Source organism: Chiloscyllium plagiosum, unplaced genomic scaffold (genome assembly GCF_037043375.1).
Source record: "Chiloscyllium plagiosum isolate Xiang-an unplaced genomic scaffold, Cpla_swu_hap1 HiC_scaffold_19, whole genome shotgun sequence".
Classification (NCBI taxonomy): domain Eukaryota; kingdom Metazoa; phylum Chordata; class Chondrichthyes; order Orectolobiformes; family Hemiscylliidae; genus Chiloscyllium; species Chiloscyllium plagiosum.
In genome coordinates, this window is record NW_028270157.1 from 47,176,321 (window position 1) to 47,197,118 (window position 20,798).

General features: G+C 40.3%; 1 protein-coding gene across 21 annotated transcripts in view; it reads right to left on the reverse strand.

The window, feature by feature from the left end:
- The window catches only part of LOC122559424 (calcium voltage-gated channel subunit alpha1 C), a 1,175,809-nt gene that overhangs the window by 515,333 nt on the left and 639,678 nt on the right, over positions 1-20,798 (reverse strand). For all 21 annotated transcript variants that reach the window (XR_015760447.1, XM_087997307.1, XM_087997306.1 and 18 more), the window contains 3 exons: positions 19,236-19,396; positions 2,417-2,642; positions 1,007-1,214 (listed from right to left, as the gene is read on the reverse strand). Coding sequence is in view for 20 of the 21 variants with exons in the window: in XM_087997307.1 (XP_087853433.1) it covers positions 1,007-1,214; positions 2,417-2,642; positions 19,236-19,396 (595 nt within the window). In the remaining variant the exon portion in view is untranslated. The remainder of the gene's footprint in view (positions 1-1,006; positions 1,215-2,416; positions 2,643-19,235; positions 19,397-20,798) is intronic.

Consider the following 20,798-nt stretch of genomic DNA (forward strand, 5'->3'; position numbering starts at 1 on the left):
AAGGGAAGGTTGTGAATGTGATGGTTCAGTTGTTGACTGTTATTGTGAATTATGGTTTTTGATGGTATAGTCAGTTGACTTCATTATACACAGAAAAAGTGATGTGTGTCCTATTGAGTTGTAACATATTCTCCAGCAACCAGGTGAATGGATATGCCATCTGTTCCTCTCCTTGAAGAATACTGATTGCTTTGCACCTGAGACATCTAATATAGACATTACTGATAACCTTCCTATAAGCACAAACTAATTACACATTGAGGAAGTGGAATTTCTTGCAACTGGTGAAGACTCGTGGCTAATCTGATTTTAACTAGTAATCTTAATAATCTGATTTTAAAACAATCAATGACTCCCTACACTAGTCACTGAAGCGAAACAAGCATGACAAAATACAAAATACATAATATAAGTCGTGGCCTTGATAAATGGTCACCTGGGAGACATACTTTTGGGCAGCATATTAACAGATCCTGAAACTGTCACCAGCAGATTCCTGGAAGCAGCTAGTGGTGAATAAATTCAATATTGTAGTTACCTCAATAACTACAGTTAATGACTCCAATTGGTCTTTTTGGCAAAGGTATTCTTTCAGGAGACTCTAGATATCAGTAATGATCACCTGCAAAAGCTTAAGTATCCTGAAAATCTCTTTCTTTGTTATGTTGAGAGACCTCACCTGTCATCTGTGCTGATGGGTATTACTCCATTAAGCTGGAGCTATGAGAGTAAAATGGGAGAATCTTGGAGGAATTTATTACCAATGAGTTAATTAATTTATAAGTTATGAAAGCTTTACTAGTCACTGAGTATGATATAAGGTACAAAGGATGCAGAATAAAGAAAAATTAGTAATTTAGCACTAGAAAATAATAATTCATAGGCATTATAAATTTAAGATGTTTTGTTCATGTGCATTCAATATTCTCACAATGTAGTTGTTGGGCTGCACCCAAGGTTCAGTACTTTGATAACATATACAGTATTAAAAGTAACCATAACATACCTGGAAGACAGTGAGAAGGGACTGAGGAAAGTTATCAAATGTACTCCGTTTTGTTTCCATCTCATCAAAATTAAACTTTCCTCCAAAAAGTTGCATTCCCAAGAGTGAAAAAATTATAATAAAAAGGAACAGGAGCAGCAACAAAGATGCAATTGATCGAACTGAATTCAAGAGGGAAGCTACCAAGTTACTCAAGGAATTCCAATATCTAAAGCCAGAAACAAAGAAGGCAATTAGGTACTTATTCACTAGATCAATTTTTTTCAATATTGATAATGTCAAAGACTTCATTCATTTTTTAGACAGGTCTTGGTATGATTCTTTTGTTCCAGCTTTAATAACATTCTTCAGTGCATAACTTAATGTGTAAAGGATTCATGGACTGCACCACTGAGTTAATTGAGAGAAAAGTTTCACTCTCTTTGATTTGATTAGATTACTTACAGTGTGGAAACAGGCCCTTCGGCCCAACAAGTCCACACCGACCCGCCGAAGCGCACCCACCCAGACCCATTCCCCTACATTTACACCTGCACCTAACACTATAGGCAATTTAGCATGGCCAATTCACCTGACCTGCACATTTTTGGACTGTGGGAGGAAACCGGAGCACCCGGAGGAAACCCACGCAGACACGGGGAGAATGTGAAAACTCCACACAGTCGGTCGTCTGAGGCGGGAATTGAACCCGGGTCTCTGGCGCTGTGAGGCAGCAGTGCTAACCACTGTGCCACCGTGCCACCCACTTTGGATTGTATTTACATTTATTACCAATAAAAACAGAATATTTTCTTTCCACACTACCATTCAATCCCTAAATATACCATTTTCTTAAAATAAAATGGGTTGGTTTTGTGGGAATTAACTTTTAACTGATTTATTATTTTTACTCCACTCATATTGCTTTCAAATATTTATGTCACACTTGGTAATGCAGTTCCAAAATTTCGTATGTGAATATGATGCATATTATCTCTCTCTCTAATATAAACAACTGTACTTGATTTGAGAGTTTCATTCATCTTTTCAAAATATAGTTATTCTAACCTTATAGCAATTCTATATTTTTCTTAAAATAAAATTTATGTTTTAGATTTTTGTCGATGACTAATCAAATATATAAAATAACAAATAGAATGTATCATTGAATTCTTTGGATTTTCCTTGTTATTATTCATTTTACTTGTTATTTTTGAAGATTAATATTTAATTTATGTATTGAACAGAACATGATAAATTGTATACAGTAAACTGTTTTACACTATTCATTACTACAGCATTTATAAAAGTGATCAGGTCAATCCATTTGATCCCTTTATGTAATTGCAGTTCTACAGTCACAAGTGTGCAAATGCTTTATTTGGTTTCATGAAACTATACATATCAGAATGTGAAGAATAAACATATTACCTTGTAATTTTAAATATTCTCAGAAGTCGCACACAGCGAAGCACTGAAATACCAAGTGGGGACATAATTTTGGTCTCCACTAGAATAGTCTCAAGGATTCCCCCACAGACAATGAAACAGTCAAAGCGGTTAAAAAGTGATACAAAATAAGCTTGAAGTCCAAGGCTGTACATCTTGAGTAGCATTTCGCCAGTGAAAAGTGCCAAAAGGACTTTGTTTGCAGTGTCTATAAAATTAAAAAAAATTAAAATTTTCAGACCCACAATATTTTTCCAATTTCTCTTTCCTGTCCTCCAAGCAGTAACTTAGAGACATATGACAGATGATGGCAATCTTTAGGGTACATTTCCATGAGGCCAGTGTTGCATTAGCACAGACTAACTACCAAACACGATACCTATTGAAACTTAATCCAATCCTGCCCTCATCTAAATTGGCATCTTCCAGTAATCTTGAGTGTTAACCCTGACTCAAGAATGTACTGCTGGAAAACCACAGCAGGTCAGGCAGTATCCGAGGATCAGGAGAATTGCTGTTTCGGGCATTAGCCTTTCATCATAGCCACATCGCCTTCCTCAGTGACACAACCATATCTCCTTCCTCAGTGATCTCTCTGCAAGGATCTCAGTGAGTTTCTCTCTCACTGCACTCCCCAGGTCATTTCCTCTGCCCTGAAGCTCCTCAGCCATGTCCTGAAACAGACTCGTTACCACAGCCACATCTCCTTCATCAGTGTCTCTCTGTTAACCCTGATTGATTTCCTCCATTTTAGCACTGGGTCATGGAAGCTAAGTGCATTGTCAGAATAACAGAATGAGAAAGTAGTTAATTGAGTACTGACCAGAAATTGAAGCTGGTCCTCCCTTTGGAATGAAGCATAATTCCATATCATAAGATACATTTACACAGTAAACCACAGAGAAAAGTGCAAGATTTTAGGAAATAAACCCACACTTCTAAATTTAATAAGAATTAATGTACATCAAAATGCAACAGAAACTGTAGATAACATACTTAAGCATTTTACACTCTGTAACACTGGGAGTTCATCAACATTGGTGTCATCACACAAGGTAAGATCATTTCATTGAAGTACGATCACAGACAACAAACCAAAAGTAAGATGTACAGAAAATTTCACCTTTATGTTCTGCAAACAGCGACATAAATGATTGAGTTAAAAATCAGACAACACCAGGTTATACTCCAACAGGTTATTTTGAAGCATTAGCTTTTGGAGTGCCGCTCCTTCATCAGTGGTTGTGGAGAATAAGATCATGCTCACAGAATTTATAGCCAAAGGAGTCCAGTGTCATGGAGATGTGATACAGTAAACAATCTTAGATTAAAACTTCTATCTTTTATAATGGGATATGCTGATTACTGTTCTTTGAAATGTAAATCTCAGAGCTTCTTTCAAATTACATTCTCAAGAGAGCTCAGGTTTTTAAAGTTAAAAATCACACAACACCAGGTTATACTCCAACAGGTTTAATTGGAAGCACACTAGCTTTCGGAGCAACGCTCCTTCATCAGGTGATTGTGGAGGGCTCGATCGTAACACAGAATTTATAGCAAAAATTTGCAGTGTGATGTAACTGAAATTATACATTGAAGAATTGATTATCTGTTAAGCCTTTCATCTGTTAGAATACAGTGTTAGTTTCACTTCTTTCATGTGTAAATCACAAAACCCTTTTTTTTAAAGTTGCATTCTCGGGTTAGCTGTTAACAATGGTGATAGCTAGACAATATGTTGAAGGTGTTAGCCCCCTGTGTTCTCTGTCTATGACCTGATGTTTAGATTGATTCCAATCTAAAAAGTGAAACAACAGAGTTTTACATAAATTCATGCAGTTTTTGAGCTCAGAGTTCGACATGAATCTATGTGGTTTTTGAGCAAAGTGCAATGTAACTCTGAAAGTACCACAAAAATTCACCACACACAATATATATGTGTGCATGTGGGTCTTTGTCTGTCTGTGTGTGTGTCTGTCTGGGGTGGGGGTTGTGAGTGTGTGTGTATAGTGAGTGCAGAGTGTCTTAAGTCTGTGAGGGGGTGCATGTGTGGGAGTCTGTGTGTCTATAAGGGTGTGTGTGGGTGTCTGTGTGCGCGTCTGTGTGTATCTGTGTCCGTGTGCATGTGAGAGTGTGTGTGTGTGTGTGTGTGTAGGAATATCTGTGTATGTGTGTGTAGTGCAATGGTGATCACCTGTAATGTGACATGAACCCAAGGTCCCGGTTGACCTTGTCACATGGTTTCACTTTTTAGATTGGAATCAATCTAAACATCAGGTCATAGACAGAGAACACAGAGGGCTAACACCTTCAACATATTGTCTAGCTATCACCATTGTTAACAGCTAACCCGAGAATGCAACTTTATAAAAAAGGGTTTTGTGATTTACACATGAAAGAAGTGAAACTATCACTGTATTCTAACAGATGAAAGGCTTAACAGACAATCAATTCTTCAATGTATAATTTCAGTTACATCACACTGCAAAGTTTTGCTATAAATTCTGTGTTACGATCGAGCCCTCCACAATCACCTGATGAACGAGCGTTGCTCCGAAAGCTAGTGTGCTTCCAATTAAACCTGTTGGACTATAACCTGGTGTTGTGTGATTTTTAACTTTGTACACCCCAGTCCAACACCGGCATCTCTGAATCAGGTTTTTAAACAATAGGTGTGAAGCCTGTCTGTGTCCCAATGCTGTGTCAGACTGACAAAGCCTCTGTATAGTTTTACAGTTTAACAAGGATTCATGCAGTTTTTGAGCAAAATAAAATGTAATTCTACAAAAACAAATTCAACCCATAAGTTTATATGTGTGCGCGCGTAGGAGCAACAGATTGAGTGTGCATGTGAGTGTGTACGCATATGATACAGTGTGTGTGGATATGTGTGTGTGTGTGTGTGTAAGCTTGGTTAGGTGTGTGTTTGAGTGTGAAGGGTTATGTGTGAGAGGGTATGCGTGTTGGTGTGAGTACAGGGGTGTATCTGTGTGCATATGAGAAATGGTCTGCGTGCGATAGACCACATTGGCCGAGTCACATGAATACTTACCATACACACGGTGGGAGGTGACCCCTCATGTAATACTCTGACACGTTTTGCAGCGGCTTCTGTGGCAGGGTTGTTGTATGGTGGTGTTGTCCTGAAGGTTGGGCAGTTTGCTACGAATTATGATCTGTTGAAAGTTTGGTGGGTGTTTAAAGTGAGAAGTGGAGGCGTGGGGAAGGTCTTGACGGAGCCCTCATCCTCATGGATAATATGTTGAAGGCTGCGAAGAACATGGCGTAGTCGTTCAGTTCCCAGGAAGTACTGGACAACAAAGGGTACCCTGTCTGTCGCAGCCTGTGTTGTCTCCTGAGGAGGTCATTACCATTTCTCGTTGTGGCACATTGGAACTGGCGGTTGATGAGTTGAGCATCGTACCTTGCTCTTATGAGGATATTGTTGAGTACTTTCATGTGTCCGTCACATTCCTCCTCATCTGAACAGATCCTATGTATGCAGAGGGCTTGTCCATGGGGGATGGCTGTTTTAAAATGCTTCTGGTGGAAGCTAGAGAAGTGTAGCATTGTAAGGTTATTTGTGGGTTTGCAGTATAGTGAAGTGCTGAGGTGCCCATCCTTGATGGAAATGCATGTGTCCAAGAATGAAACGGATACTAAAGAGTAGTCCATGGTAAGTCTGATGGTGAGATGAAACCCGTTGATACCCTTGTGTAGTTGTTTCAGTGACTCCTCGCCATGGGTCTAGAGGAAGAAAATGTCGTCAATGTATCTGGTATATAGTTGGTTGGAGGTCCTGTGCAGAAAATAAGTCTTGTTCGAACTTGTGCATAGAGATGTTGGCATTTGGGGGCAAATTTGGTCCTCATGGCTGTTCCATGTGTCTGGATGAAGAACCGGTTGTCAAAGGTGAAAACTTTGTGGTCGAGGATGAAACAGATGGGTTGCAGCATGGTGCTTGGAGATTGGCAGTTGTTGGTATTGAGCACTGAGGCTGTTGCCCTCAAGCCGTCATCATGGGGGTTGCTGGTGTCGAATGCTGACACCTCCATTGTGACAAGGAAAGTACCCTGTTATACTGGTCCGTGGATGCTGAGTTTCTCTAAGAAATCTGTGGGTCCCTGTACAATGGCAGTAGGGTCCATGTCGACCCCTTATTTGGTCGCTCTTCTGTAGATCCTTGTGATCACTGTACCCGTTTGTCAGTAGAGTCATTGGGATCACTGCTGGTAGTGACTTCTACTGCATCACAAGATACACAAAGCTAACACACCAGGACACTCCGTCATAACAGGCAATGGAACACTGTGTGAGAACCTCTCTGACTATGTTGAAGGCATCTTGAAACTCAATGTACAGGGGACCCCCAGCTTGTGTCGTGACACTACAGATATCTTACAGAAACTCAGCACTCACGGATCAGCAGAACCGGGAACTTCCTTGTCACAATGGATGTGTCAGCATTGTATACAAGCAACCTTCATGATGACGGCATCAGGGCAACAGCCTCAGCACTCAATACCAACAACTGCCAATCTCTGAACATCGTGCTACAACTCATCCGCTTCATCTCTAACCACAATGTTTTCACCTTTGACAACCAGTTCTTCATCCAGACACATGGAATAGCCACGGGGATCAAATTTGCACCTCAATATGTCAATATCTTCGTGCACAAGTTCCAACAAGACTTATTTTCTGCACAGGACCTCCAACCAACACTATACACCAGATATCTTGACGACATTTTCTTCCTCTGGACCCATGGCAAGGAGTCACTGAAACAACTACACGGTGACATCAACAAGTTTCATCCCACCATCAGACTTACTATGGGCTACTCTTTAGTATCTGTCTCATTGTTACTCTCGTGCATCTCCATCAAGGATGGTCACCTCAGCATCTCACTGTACTGCAAACCCACTCATAACCTCACAATGCTACACTTCTCTAGCTTTCACCAGAAACATATTAAAACAGCCATCCCTTACTGACAAGCCCTCCACATACACAGGATCTGTTCAGATGAGAAGAAACGTGACACATACTAGAAAGCGCTCAAGATGTCCTCATAAGAACAGGGTACCATGCTCAACTCATTGATCGCCAGTTCGGACGTGCCACAATGAGAAATTGTAAGGACCTCCTCAGGAGATAGACAGGGTACAACAGACAAGGCTATCCTTTTTTGTCCAGTACTTCCTGGGACTGAACGACTATGTCATGTTCTTTGCAACCTTCAACACATTATCCTTGAGGATGAGCGCCTCACTAAGACCTTCCCCCCGCCTCCACCTCTCGCCTTTAAACAACCATCAAACCTTAAACAGATCATGATTCATAGCAAACTCACCAGCCTTCAGGACAGCAACACCACAAACCCTGTCATAGCAACTGCTGCAAGACATGTCAGAGTATCGACATGGGTAACACCATTACACAAGGGGACACCTCCCACAATGTACTTGGCAAGTACTCATGTGACTCGGCCAAGATGGTCTATCTCATACACTACAGGCAAGGCACATTGATGAAACCGAGCAGATGCTACAACAACTGATGAATGGGCACCGCACAACAATCACCAGGCAGGAGTGTTCCCTCCCAGTTGGGGAACACTTCAGCAGTCTGGGACATTTGGCCTCGGACCTTTGGGTGACCATCCTCCAAGCCAAACTTCTGGACAAGCAACAATGCAGAGTGGCTGAGCAGAAGCTGATAGCAACGTTCGGTACCCAGGGGAATGACTTCAACCGGGACTTTGGGTTCATGTCACACCACAGGTGACCCCACTGCACGATACTCTCACACCCACGCAGACCCTCTCTCTCTCTCATATGCACACACATACACCCCCCGCACTCACACCGACACATGCAACCTCTCACACATACCCCATCACACTCACTCACACACTTAACCAAGCTTACACACATACATATATACACACACACACACTCTATCACATGCACTCACACCCACACGTACACACTCATATGCACACTCAATCTGTCACTCCTACATGCTCCTAAGGTTATGGGGTGAACTTGTTTTTGTAGAATTGCATTTTATTTTGCTCAAAAACTGCATTAATCCATGGAGAACGCTGTAAAACTATAAAGAGGCTTTGTCAGTCTGACATAGCACTGGGACACAGATTTCACACCTATTGTTTAAAAACCTGAGCTCTCTTGAGAATGTAATTTGAAAGAAGCTCTGAGATTTACAAATCAAAGAACAGTAACCAGCATATCCCATTATAAAATATAGAAGTTTTAATCCAAGATTGTTTACTGTATCACATCTCCATGACACTGGGCTCCTTTGGCTATAAATTCTGTGAGCATGATCTTATTCTCCACAACCACCTGATGAAGGAGAGGCGTTCCAAAAGCTAGTGCTTCCAAATAAACCCGTTGGACTATAACCTGGTGTTGTCTGATTTTTTAACTTTGTTCACCTCAGTCCAACACCGGCACCTCTGTCATAAATGATTGAGACATATTCATGCAATTAAGTAGAAATTTAACTATTGTAAATATCATTTGTTTAAAATTTAAAATTTAATACGATGTAGAAATCTGAACTGCCATTATCAGTAATGCACAGCCAGAGAGCTTTTCAACAATAATTATTAACTTAACATACTATTCAAATCCAGTTACAGCTTGTGAATACTATATAAATTTTTCAAGGGTTTCTACAGTGAGACTAATAATGTATAAGGAACATTTTGATCACTTCATTAATTTATTCATGATTGGGATTTGGGATAATTTCAACAGACCACCCAATCGACAAGTGTGAAATCTGGAACTGATTTCTGAACCTGACTGGGTCATAGAGCCATAGAATCCTACAGCATGGAAGCTGACCTTTTGGTCCAACTCACCCATACTGACCAAGTTTTTCAAACTAAACTACTCCATTTGCCTGTGTTTGGCCCATGAAGCTCTAAACCTTTCCTATTCGGTACCTGGCTAAATGCCTTTTAAATGTTGAAACTGTACCTGCATCTACCACTTTCTCTGGCAGTTCCTTCCACATAGGAACCATGCTCTGTGTGAAATGGTTGTCCATCAGGTCTTTTTAAATTTTTCCCTATAATCTTAAAATTATCTTTCTAGCTTTGAACTCCCCAACCATAGAGAAAACACCTTTGCTCTGATTTTATAATCCTGTGTAAAGTCACCCCTCGATCTCTTACACTCCACTGAAAACAGTCCCAGGTTATTCAGTCTCTCCTTATAACTCAAACCCTCCATACCAGTAACATCTTTGTAAATCTTTTCTGCACCCTCTCCAATTTAATAATATCCTTCCAATAGCAGGGCGACCAGGACTGTACACAGTACTTCAAAAGTGACCTCACCAATGTCCTGTACAACTACAACATGACATCTCAATTCCTGTGCATGTGGAGAGTCAAGAGGCTGAATTTTCATTTTGTTTGAAAATTCTGATTTAAGAAATAGAAAAATGACAGGCCAGCTTTGACCTTCTCAGTGCATATTCTGCCCCATGTAGGATAGCTATGACCATTCTAGTGTCCTTAAATAATCCTGTGTGTGTGAATGTGACAATAGATCTATGCTACTTTCTCTCCACCCTCCTCTCATTTATCTCTTCACCCTGCAAGCACTCTGCCTCTATTCCTTATGAAGGGCTTTTGCCCGAAACGTCGATTTTCTTCTCCTCGGATGCTGCCTGAACTGCTGTGCTTTTCCAGCACCACTCTAATCTAGAAACAGATTGCAGTGGCTTGAGATCTAGATTTAGGAACCACTGGCACATTTGTGAGATTGAGAGCTTTGTGAGTATGCTTATAAAAATATTCACCCTACAGCTTAACAGCATGCAAGACAGAAGGAATGCACAATGAGTGAACACAAGGAAGTTGTGAACGAATAGGCAAGTAGTGTTTCTCATTCTTCAGCTTGTATTTAATTAAGAATAATGTTAAAGTGATGGTTCATCTGGGGAGTACAGCCTCTACAGTGGGCGGCACGGTGGCACAGTGGTTAGCACTGCTGCCTCACAGCTCCAGAGACCCGGGTTCAATTCCCGCCTCAGGCGACTGACTGTGTGGAGTTTGCACATTCTCCCCGTGTCTGCGTGGGCTTCCTCCGGGTGCTCCGGTTTCCTCCCACAGTCCAAAGATGTGCAGGTCAGGTGAATTGGCCATGCTAAATTGTCCGTAGTGTTAGGTAAGGGGTAAATGTAGGGGTATGGGCGGTTTGCGCTTCGGCGGGTCGGTGTGGACTTGTTGGGCTGAAGGGCCTGTTTCCACACTGTAAAGTAATCTAATCTAATCTAATCTAATCTAATCTAAATCTAATCTAAAATCCAATTACTTGATTGGTTCCTGAGCCAGTGGCCACAGCGTTGTGTGTGGATAATACAGCAGAAACATGCAGCCTATGAAGAAAAAGCATCCATTCATCTCTCTCTTACATCTGTTTGTGGAGAAGTAAACTAAAATTCTTATCAGCTAGCTATTCTGTCTCATCAGTCTCTGTAAGCATCTCTTACAGGGAAAACTACCTCTAAATGCTATTAAAGGGTAAACCCTCAATCACTGAATGTGAGACTGAGATTTGGTATACCCATAATGTCATACCCATAATCAGCAGAGGGCTGGAAGGGATTGCAAAGACCTAAATGAAAACAATTCATCAACATGTATGATCTGGAGGATTGGTACCAGAACTGTGCTTCTCTAACATTATTTGGAGGTGCCGGTGTTGGACTGGGGTGAACCAAGTTAAAAAATCACAACACCAGGTTATAGTCCAACAGGTTTAATTGGAGGCACTAGCTTTCAGAGCACCGCTCCTTCATCAGGTGGTTGTGGAGTACACAATTGTAAGAGACAGAATTTATAGCAAAAGTTTACAGTGTGATGTAACTGAAATTATACACTGAAAAATACCTTGGTTGTTTCTTCAGTCTCTCATCTGTTAGAATGACCATGATAGTTTCACTTCTTTCATATGTAAATCACAAAACCTTTTTAAAAAGCTACATTCTCAGGTGAACTGTAACAATTGGTGTCAGGTAGATAAGTTGTTAAGATGTTGAAGGTGTTAGCCCCCTGTGTTCCCTGTCTGTGCCATAATGTTTAGACTGATTCTAATCTAAAAAGTGAGTTAACAGAGTCTTACATGGATTCTTGCAGTTTTTGAGCATGAATCCATGTAAGACTCTGTTAACTCACCTTTTAGATTAGAATCAGTCTAAACATTATGGCACAGACAGGGAATACAGGGGGTTAACACCTTGAACATCTTATCTGCACTGACCCCAATTGTTACAGTTAAACTGAGAATGTAACTTTTTAAAAAGTTTTGTGATTTACATATGAAAGAAGTGAAACTATCATGGTCATTCTTCCAGATGAGAGACTCAAGAAACAATCAAGGTATTTTTCAATGTATAATTTCAGTAATATCACACTGTAAACTTTTGCTATAAATTCTGTGTCTTACAATTGTGTACTCCACCAGATGAAGGAGCGGTGCTCCGAAAGCTAGTGCTTCCAATTAAACCTGTTGGACTATAACCTGGTGTTGTGTGATTCTCTGACATTGTTTTCTTTCCCAGCATTAATGGTGTGTCTTGTCTCTTTGTGTGTCTGTCTGTATTTGTTTGGGAATGATAAGTTTTTAAGATACAGAGTTATAAATTAGCTATTCAACTTACCTATATTTTTGCCATTGGTTAAAAGCAGTTTGGTTATGATAAATACTTGTTTTCTTGTAAATGAAACAAAACCGATGTACACTTTTTTCAACTAGAATTAGACAGTCAGGTAAAATTGGGCAATTGAGTGGTTTAGTCAAATTTTCACATTTGTAATAACTCCAGAAGTAGTGAAACTCGATTTTCAGTGAACCATGCCAATGAGTCATGACAAAATTTAAGGCTGATCGGGATAATTTGGAACAATTAAGATTGGGTATGGAGCGAATGTAACCAACAAAGGATAAAATGTCAAATACCAGGGTTTCCTTTAAGAAATGTTAGCACTAGAAGCTACTAAAGCTTTCTGCAGATTAATCAGAAGTCCCTGCTGAACCTATGAAAGATTGCAAAAGCTAAGTAATTTAATTGACAAATAAGATAGAAATGAAGTTGTCTCTCAGAACTCAGAAGTGTAGGTAATTCAAGTACTTGCCCAGCAACTGGGCTTTGAAAAAGTACAGAAGAGACCATGTAGTCCAGTGGTGAGACATTGTAGTCAGTTAATATTAAGATACAGTTAACACAGTTTCCACAGGTGGAAAAGTGAATTATAAAGACAAATTTATAAATGATGCAAATGGAAATGAGAAGGCTAGAACAAGAGATGTGTGAAAAAGAGAAAGAAAGCAGCGTTGCTTGAGTGCTCCCTCCTTTGTTTGGTGCGGCATGGTGGCTCAGTGGTTAGCACTGCTGCCTCACAGCACCAGGGTCCCAGGTTTGATTCCAGTTTCAGGCAACTGTTTGTGTGGAGTTTGCACGTTCTCCCCGTGTCTGCGTGGGTTTCCTCCAGGTCCTCTGGTTTCCTCCCACAGTCCAAAGATGTGTAGGTCAGGACAATTGGCCATGGTAAATTGTCCATATTGTTAGGTGCATTAGTCAGAGGGAAATGGGTCTGGGTGGGTTACTCTTTGGGGTTCGGTGTGGACTGGTTGGGCTGAAGGGCCTGTTTCCACACTGGACGGAATTTAATCTAAAGAAAATAATCCTTAAAATGATGCAAATGAGGAAGGAGACCTTGGAAGCCAAAGAAAGCTTTGATGGGGAAAGTTCCTATCATAATCCAAAGTCCAGTCAGGAAACATTTACATTTGCACAAGTCCTACCAAACTTTGAGGAGCAGGAAGTGAAATCATTATTTATGTCATCTGAAAAAATAGCAAACCAAATGAAGTAGAGATATGAGCGCAATAGATCATGATATGAAATCAATTTTTGTAAAACAACTTGTTATTCTCTTTCCCAATCTGCCTCTTCAGTATTTTATGCACATGGTATTACTTTCTAATATTCTCTGATGGTTCCTATAGTCCTGCTTAGTTTAAATCCTCCCCATTAGCACCTCAAAATGCCCACAAGAAAGTCAGTCTTGGCTCTGTTCAAATGTCACTCATCCAGCTTGTATAAGTACTACCTCCTGATTCCTGAAGAAGGGCTTATGCCCGAAACGTAGATTCTCCTGTTCCTTGGATGCTGCCTGACTTGCTGCGCTTTTCCAGCAACACATTTTCAGCTAAGTACTATCTCCCCAAGAACAAGTTCCAGTGTCCCAGAAACCTAAAGCCTCTCTCATACAGCATTGGTCAGTGATGCATTCAAATTTTTTATCTTCCTATTTCTGTACTCATGTGGCACTGGGGAATAATCTGGAGATCACAACGTTAGAAGTTGTGCTTGCTAATTTTCCACACATTCTGATTACAGGATTGCATCCCCCTTCTTTAGTCTTTAGTACCAATATAGACCAACTTCCAGAAGCATGTGCTGCAGCTGTTCTGTGATATCCTTTATCTCAGCAGTAAGAAGCCAACATACCATCCTCCAATCACATCAATTTCTGCAGAAACGTCTAACTGTATTGCTAAAGAATTATATCAATACCACAATTCCACTTTTCTTCCTTCCCTCTGTAAAACTAGGTCACTCTCGGTGCCACATGCCTGGCTCCTGTTGCACTTCTCCAGGAGCTGTTTCCTTCACTAGTATCAAGAACAGAAAACCGCTTAGTGAATAAGGTCTCTAGGGACTTCTGTACTATTTTGCAGACAGCATGGTATTCACCAATTCCCTATCCACCTGCTTGACTCCAAGTTGTGGTGTGATCATCTTTCTGAATGTGCTGTCTATACAGTTTTTTTGACTCACAGATGAACTCCTCAGTGACTCTCACTCCTACCCAGAGCTCAAGCTTGTTCAGCTGGTGGTATTTCTTAGACATGGTCTCATCAGGATCATGTGAATCGGGAGTGCGGTGCTGGAAAAGCATAGCAGGTCAGACATCATCCAAGGAGCAGGAGAGTCAACGTTTCGGGCAGAAACCATTCATCAGGCTTTTGCCCAAAATGTCAACTCTCCTGCTCCTCGGATGCTGCCTGGCCTGCGGTGCTTTTCCAGCACCACACTCTTGATTCTAATCTGCAGTCCTCACTTTCACCTGTGAATGTGCATGACTCCCAACATACCACCGATGGGCATTCCACTTGACTGTGTTGCCCTATTATATCTTGATCTTATACTTTATTTATTTTAGTTTTAGTCTTATACTACAAATTACAAACTACAGATTAGTAGAAAGTAGAAATTCCTCCCCATTATTCACAAATCAGGTCTCTCCCTCTCCTCTACCTCAAAACATTTACTTTAATTGTACTAGTTTATAAATTTAAATATTTTAAAATTACTGGAGTTCCTAATAAATCTACGCAACAACTAATCTACTTAGGACTTTCCTGTGATGTCATGCTTGAATGTATTTACAAATCCAAGCCAGCTGCTGAGCAGTCCAGTAAAGGTGCTCCATTGCAGGTCTAGGTGACCACTCCCCCAGAAGGGGACATGTGGACTGGTTGACAAGTCAGTTCTGATTTGTGAGGCATGTCCATTGAGAATGCACCTGGAAACAGCTATGCTGAAGCTTTGTTGTTAGCTTATTTATTGGATATAGAATTTTTATTGGTTATCTCTAATTGTTCTTGAGAAAGTAGTGGCAAACCACTGTTTGAACTGTTGAAGTCTATGTTGTACTGGAAAGGGAGTTTCAGGAATTTGACCCAGTGACAGCAAAGGAATGATGATAAAGTCAAGATAATCTGATCTTGGAGGGAAGCATCTAGCTGGTGGTGTTCCCATGTATCAGGTATCCTTATTCTTCCAGGTTGTAGAGTTCATGGGTTTGTAAGATGCTTTTTAAGGAACCTTCATTAGTTGCTGCAGTGTATTTTGTAGATAGTATACACAGCTGCCGCTGTGCATCAATGGTGGGGGGTTGGGGATTGATGCTGCAGGTGTTGCATGGGATGCTGATCAAGCAAGCTGCTTGATGGTCTCAAGCCTCTTTAGTGTTTTTGGAGGTGTACCTATCCAAGCAAGCAGACAGGATTCCGTCATAATGCATGCTTCTCTTGCGTATACAGACTTTGAGGAGTCAAGCAGAATTCTCAGCATTTGATAAAATTAAAATACTGCAGCTGTGGGAATTCTGAAATGAAGTCACAAAATCCTGGAGAAACTCAGCAGGTCTGTGGAGAGGTAAAAACAGAATTAATGTTTTGAGTTTGAAAACCTTTCTTTAGAACCCAAGGAAAATAATACTTTGGTGTCAAAATGTTAACTCTGTTTTTTTCTTCACAGATGCTGCCAGACCTGCTGGGTTTCTGCTGCAATTTTGGCTTTTACTCTGAATCTCTCACCTGTTCTTTAAGGCAAAATACTTATGTGCCTGGTCAAGTTCACTTTCTAGTCAATGGGAAGAATCTTTAATGGAGGATTCAGTAATAGTAATGTCACTAAATGTCAAGAGATAATGACTGAATTCTCCCTCACTGGAGATGATCATTACCTGGCCCTTATGTGACTTCTAAGATCACAAGAAATAGGACTAGATTAGATTCCTTACAGTATGGACACAGACCCTTCGGCCCAAATAGTCCTCACCGACCCTCCGAAGAGTAGTTCATCCAGACCCATTCCCCCTGACTAATGCACCTGACTCTATGGGCAATTTAGCATGACGAATCCACCTAACCTGCACATTTTTGGACTTTGGGAGGAAACAGGAGCACCCGGAGGAAACCCACACAGACACGGGGACAATGTGCAAACTCCACACTGACAGTCGCCAGAGGCTGGAATCAAACCTGGGCACCTGGTGCTGTGAGGCACTGAGCCACCGTGCCGCCCGTTCAGAGCATTCGGCCCACTAAATTCACTGTGCCATTCAGTTAGATGATGGCTGATCTGATAATCCTCAACTCTACATACATGCTTTATTTCTATAACCCTTGATTCACTTACCGATTAAAACTCTGTCTATCTCAGCCTTAAATACACTTAATGACTCAGCCTTAACAGCCATCTATGGTAAAGAATTCTAGATTCATCATCCTCTTAGAGAAGAAATTCCTACTCATCGCTGTCTTAATTGGTTGACCCCCACTTCCTCTGATAATACACCATCTGGTCCCAGACTCGCCCAAAGGGAAAAACAATCTCACTGTATCTATCATGTCAAGGCCCTAAAAATCTTGTTGTTTCATGAAGGTCTCCTCACATTCTTCTAAACTCTATTAAGTAGAAGCCCAACCTAATCAAACGCTCCTCATAATAAAATTCCTCTGTGACTTGAAACAATGCCCTGTGACAGAGCTGACTGATCTTCACCAATCACAACAATCCTTCTTTGTGCTTGATATGCCTCAAAACAATGGACTCCAATTACTGATTGTGGTTTTGCTAAAGCTCCTTTATTGCTATATTTGGTCAAGTACAACCATGCTCACTGCTCTCTTGAACTCAGCTATTTTGTCCATTTCTGCACCAAAACTGTAATGAAATCAGACCTAAGTTGGCCTGGTGGAACCCAAACTGACTGTTAGTGAACATATTATTTTTGAGTATCTGCCACTGGTCAGCACCGACAAAGACACCTTTAAATAATTTAAAGTAGATTGATGGGGTGATAATTGGCCAAGTTGTTTTTTTTTCTACTTTTAATGGATAGGAAGTACCTGAACAATTTTCCTCATCTTTGGACAGATGCCAATGTTGTAACTCTTCTGCAGCAACTTGACTTGTGGTGTAGTAAATTCTGAAGCACAAGTCTTTAATACTTTGCTGGAAAATTGTCAGGGCCCAGAGCCTTTGCATTAATCCATGCCATTAACTATTTCTTTATATCACATGGAATAGATTGATTTGGCAGAATTCTGACAGCTGTGATGCTGCAAACTTCTGGAGAAGGCCCAGATTAATCATCCTCTCAACATTCTAGTCAAGGATATTTGCAAATGCTTCACCCTTGACATGTTTGCTGGTGTGCTGGGCTTCCCCGTCATTGAAGATGGGAATATTAGTGGAGCCCCTGCCTCCAGTGAGGTGCTTAAGCATCTACCACTATTTGCAATTAAATGTAGCAGGATGGCAGAGTTTAGATCTGCTCTGGTGGTTGTGGAATCACTTAGCTTTCTCTGTCGCATGCTGCTTTCTTTACTTCTTATGCAGTTGGCACAAATATGTGTTGATTTGCAAAAGAAGTAATAATAACATGAGGATGACCTTTTACACACAGCAATTAGTTAGTATCTGCAATGCATTGCCTAACAGTGAAATGGAAGTAGGTTTTTTCAAGGCATTTATGTGGGAATTGGATGATTACTTGAAGATAAAGATGGTCCAGTGCAATGGAGAGAGGGAAGTGGCATGGCTGGAAGGAATTACTCTGTCAGGGAGCTCGTACATATATGAAAGGCTGGGCTGAATGGCTTCCTTTTGTGCTGTAACCTAGAGTGGACAATGGGAGATAGAAATCTGTCAAGGACAGGGTGAAATTATCTCAAAGTACCCAGATAAAAGGTTTACAAATCTCACCTCAGTCAATGGTATGCTAATACACCAACTGTATTTTCATGATTCAATTTGACAGAAGCATCTGCTGATGGAGATGCATCCTTGTGACTCACTACTTATGTCTTCATGGGGTCAGCTGTGGAGTAGAGGCTGTGTCTGCAGGGAGGAAGCTGTTCCCAGAAGATGAAGCATGGCAGTCTGCATCTTGACTTCACTTGAGTACAATTTCCACCAGTGCAGGCACCTCATCTCAGTGAGTTCTCAAATCATCTTAGAATGGGTGGCATAAAGTAAAGCATTGCGTGAATGAGCAGGAGGCATTGATGTAAGCAGAGACAGTTGTAGTCAGTTCTCCTTGAAAGATGGAGGACAGACATTATCATGTCCCTCTGGGCAGAGATACAGATCCTTGGCTATCACCCACAAATTGATGAAATATCATGATCAATTAAAAAATATCATATTTATCATGTTGGAGATATTTTACATTCCATGAATACCAAATTTGTATTTGAGAACTAAAGCTTTTCAGTAATGTACACATACAGAATGAAAGCTCAGTTACATTACATTAACAAGCTGTGATCCTTTCAAGGGTTTTATAGGGAGACCAATAATGTAAAAGGAAAGGGTCTCACCAATAATTTCTACTTTACAGCAGTCTGACGCATCTTCAAAAGAGCACTCCATGGGAAAATGTAAAATGGTTGAAAATAACTTTTGGATTACTGCATATAACTGTGAATATGCAGAGTCTAGGAATTGAATTTGTTCTGGGATTGGGATCCTTACATTGGCAGAACTTCCAGTTCCTGTCTGCAACACTTGGATCAGAGTAGCTTTTGTATACAAGCCAACCTAATGAGTACATTGACGTTTGAGGTGGCCTTGCTGACATCCTTGCAAATTATGGACACTCTTTGACACTGCATCTTCCTCTTCATCCCCCAAGTAACTGTGCTATTCTAGCAGGAGATAAATGCGAATAAGACCATATTCTCCACCTTACTGCTTAATGTCATAGGACATCAACTAATAAAAAGATTTTTTTCCTTCTTATTGATTTTTTTTAAAAAAATCTGACTCAGATGTCATAGCTTTTATGTACAATATGCATAGGAAATTACTGATATGAAGAAAATTTTGCTGGATTGGGATACCATCATTATACACAAAACAGCATGCTAACATTTTCATTCCTCTTTGGTATTACCTTGAACTAGAGTAAGCCATTCAGGCTGGTTGTAGTGTTCGGAGGCAATAGTGAGGGTGTTCAAGAAAACAAGAAATATTACAAGCCAATAAAACACACTAGATTTCACTCCAGCTCTACATTTTCTTCTGCAAAATCGGTTCCATCTTCGCCAATATCGACTGTAACAAACAAAAACATGAGTGAAAATGTAGAAAGCATTCCCTGGCTTATTTCACAATTTCTTGAACTAAAAGGTGACACTTGATGAAGGAGAAAAAGTATACAGAAAAAGTAGGGCTGACTAAGGCACAACATATCTGCTGTATCATTGATCAAAAGGGTTGGATTATTATGGTCACCATCTGATTACTAATCTCATAGAATAGATCACCTGCCCATTTTAAAAATTGTCTGAATCTATGTAATAAAAATCCAGTGGGTTCTACAAAGAAATGGTTGATCCACTCCACCAGATTACAAACCATGTTTGATGGTGGAAACCAACCCCAGAGAGACATACTTACAATTTTTACATAATAAGTTGGACACCTTGGTCAGTCTATTGTAAGCAAAGGTGAAAGTGAAAGAAAGTAAGATATTCTAACAAAGGATGACAAAAAAAATAATATAAATTTCGCGTTACTTTCCAGTGAAGGGTTGCAACATTCAGTTATGCTACTAGACTTGTGAAATATGAATAAGTACTTCTCATTGGCAGGCGAATTGGTGCAGCATTTTGGAATAAGGTACAATCAGAGGCAAGACAAATTGACCCATACTTACACAGTTATTAGTAATCAAATAATATCATTGCTGGATACCTTTTAAACATAAATAGCACTTAAATATTCATTTAAATTTTAAATATTTACTTCCTCTATTACTGATGCACAATGGCAGCAGTGTGTATTGTAAGATGTATTGTGGCAAACAAAGCTCCTTACATAACACCTTAAATCCTGACCTTAACTGGCTCAAAGAACAAGGACAGTAGATCCATAGGAACACTACCACCTGCAAGTTCCCATCTCAAAGTCACCCTCCATGCTATCTTGGATCCAAAATGTCATTTCTTCACTGTTGCTAAAATGTGTATTTTATTGGTATATCTTCATGACATATGCTGCAAAGCTTTAAGAAATTAACTTTTCAACACCTCCTTTTCAAGGCAAATTAGGGATGGGCAATAAATGCTGACACAGCCAGTGACACCCACACTCTGTGAAAAACAAATTAGAAAAATGCATTTGGTATGCTGCAGGGTGAAAAGTTATCAAAAACATAGTAGAGCAAAAAAAAATCAAATACTTCAAAATATTTTTGAAATAGTAGCTTGGAAAATGCAATTTATTTGCATGATGTGATAATGCTGCAGTATTAACCAGGATAAAACTCCAATGACTGCCAAACTGAAAGGTTATTATGGTTGGTGTCACTCATTGACTTGTTTACCAGCAGACCACAAACCTCTTATTTTGAGTCTCGTACATAATTAGGTCACAGTAGGACGTTCTCAGAGGATAGGTGACACATGGTTGCTATGTGACTTTGAACAGAAATTAGCATTCCTGCCACATATAC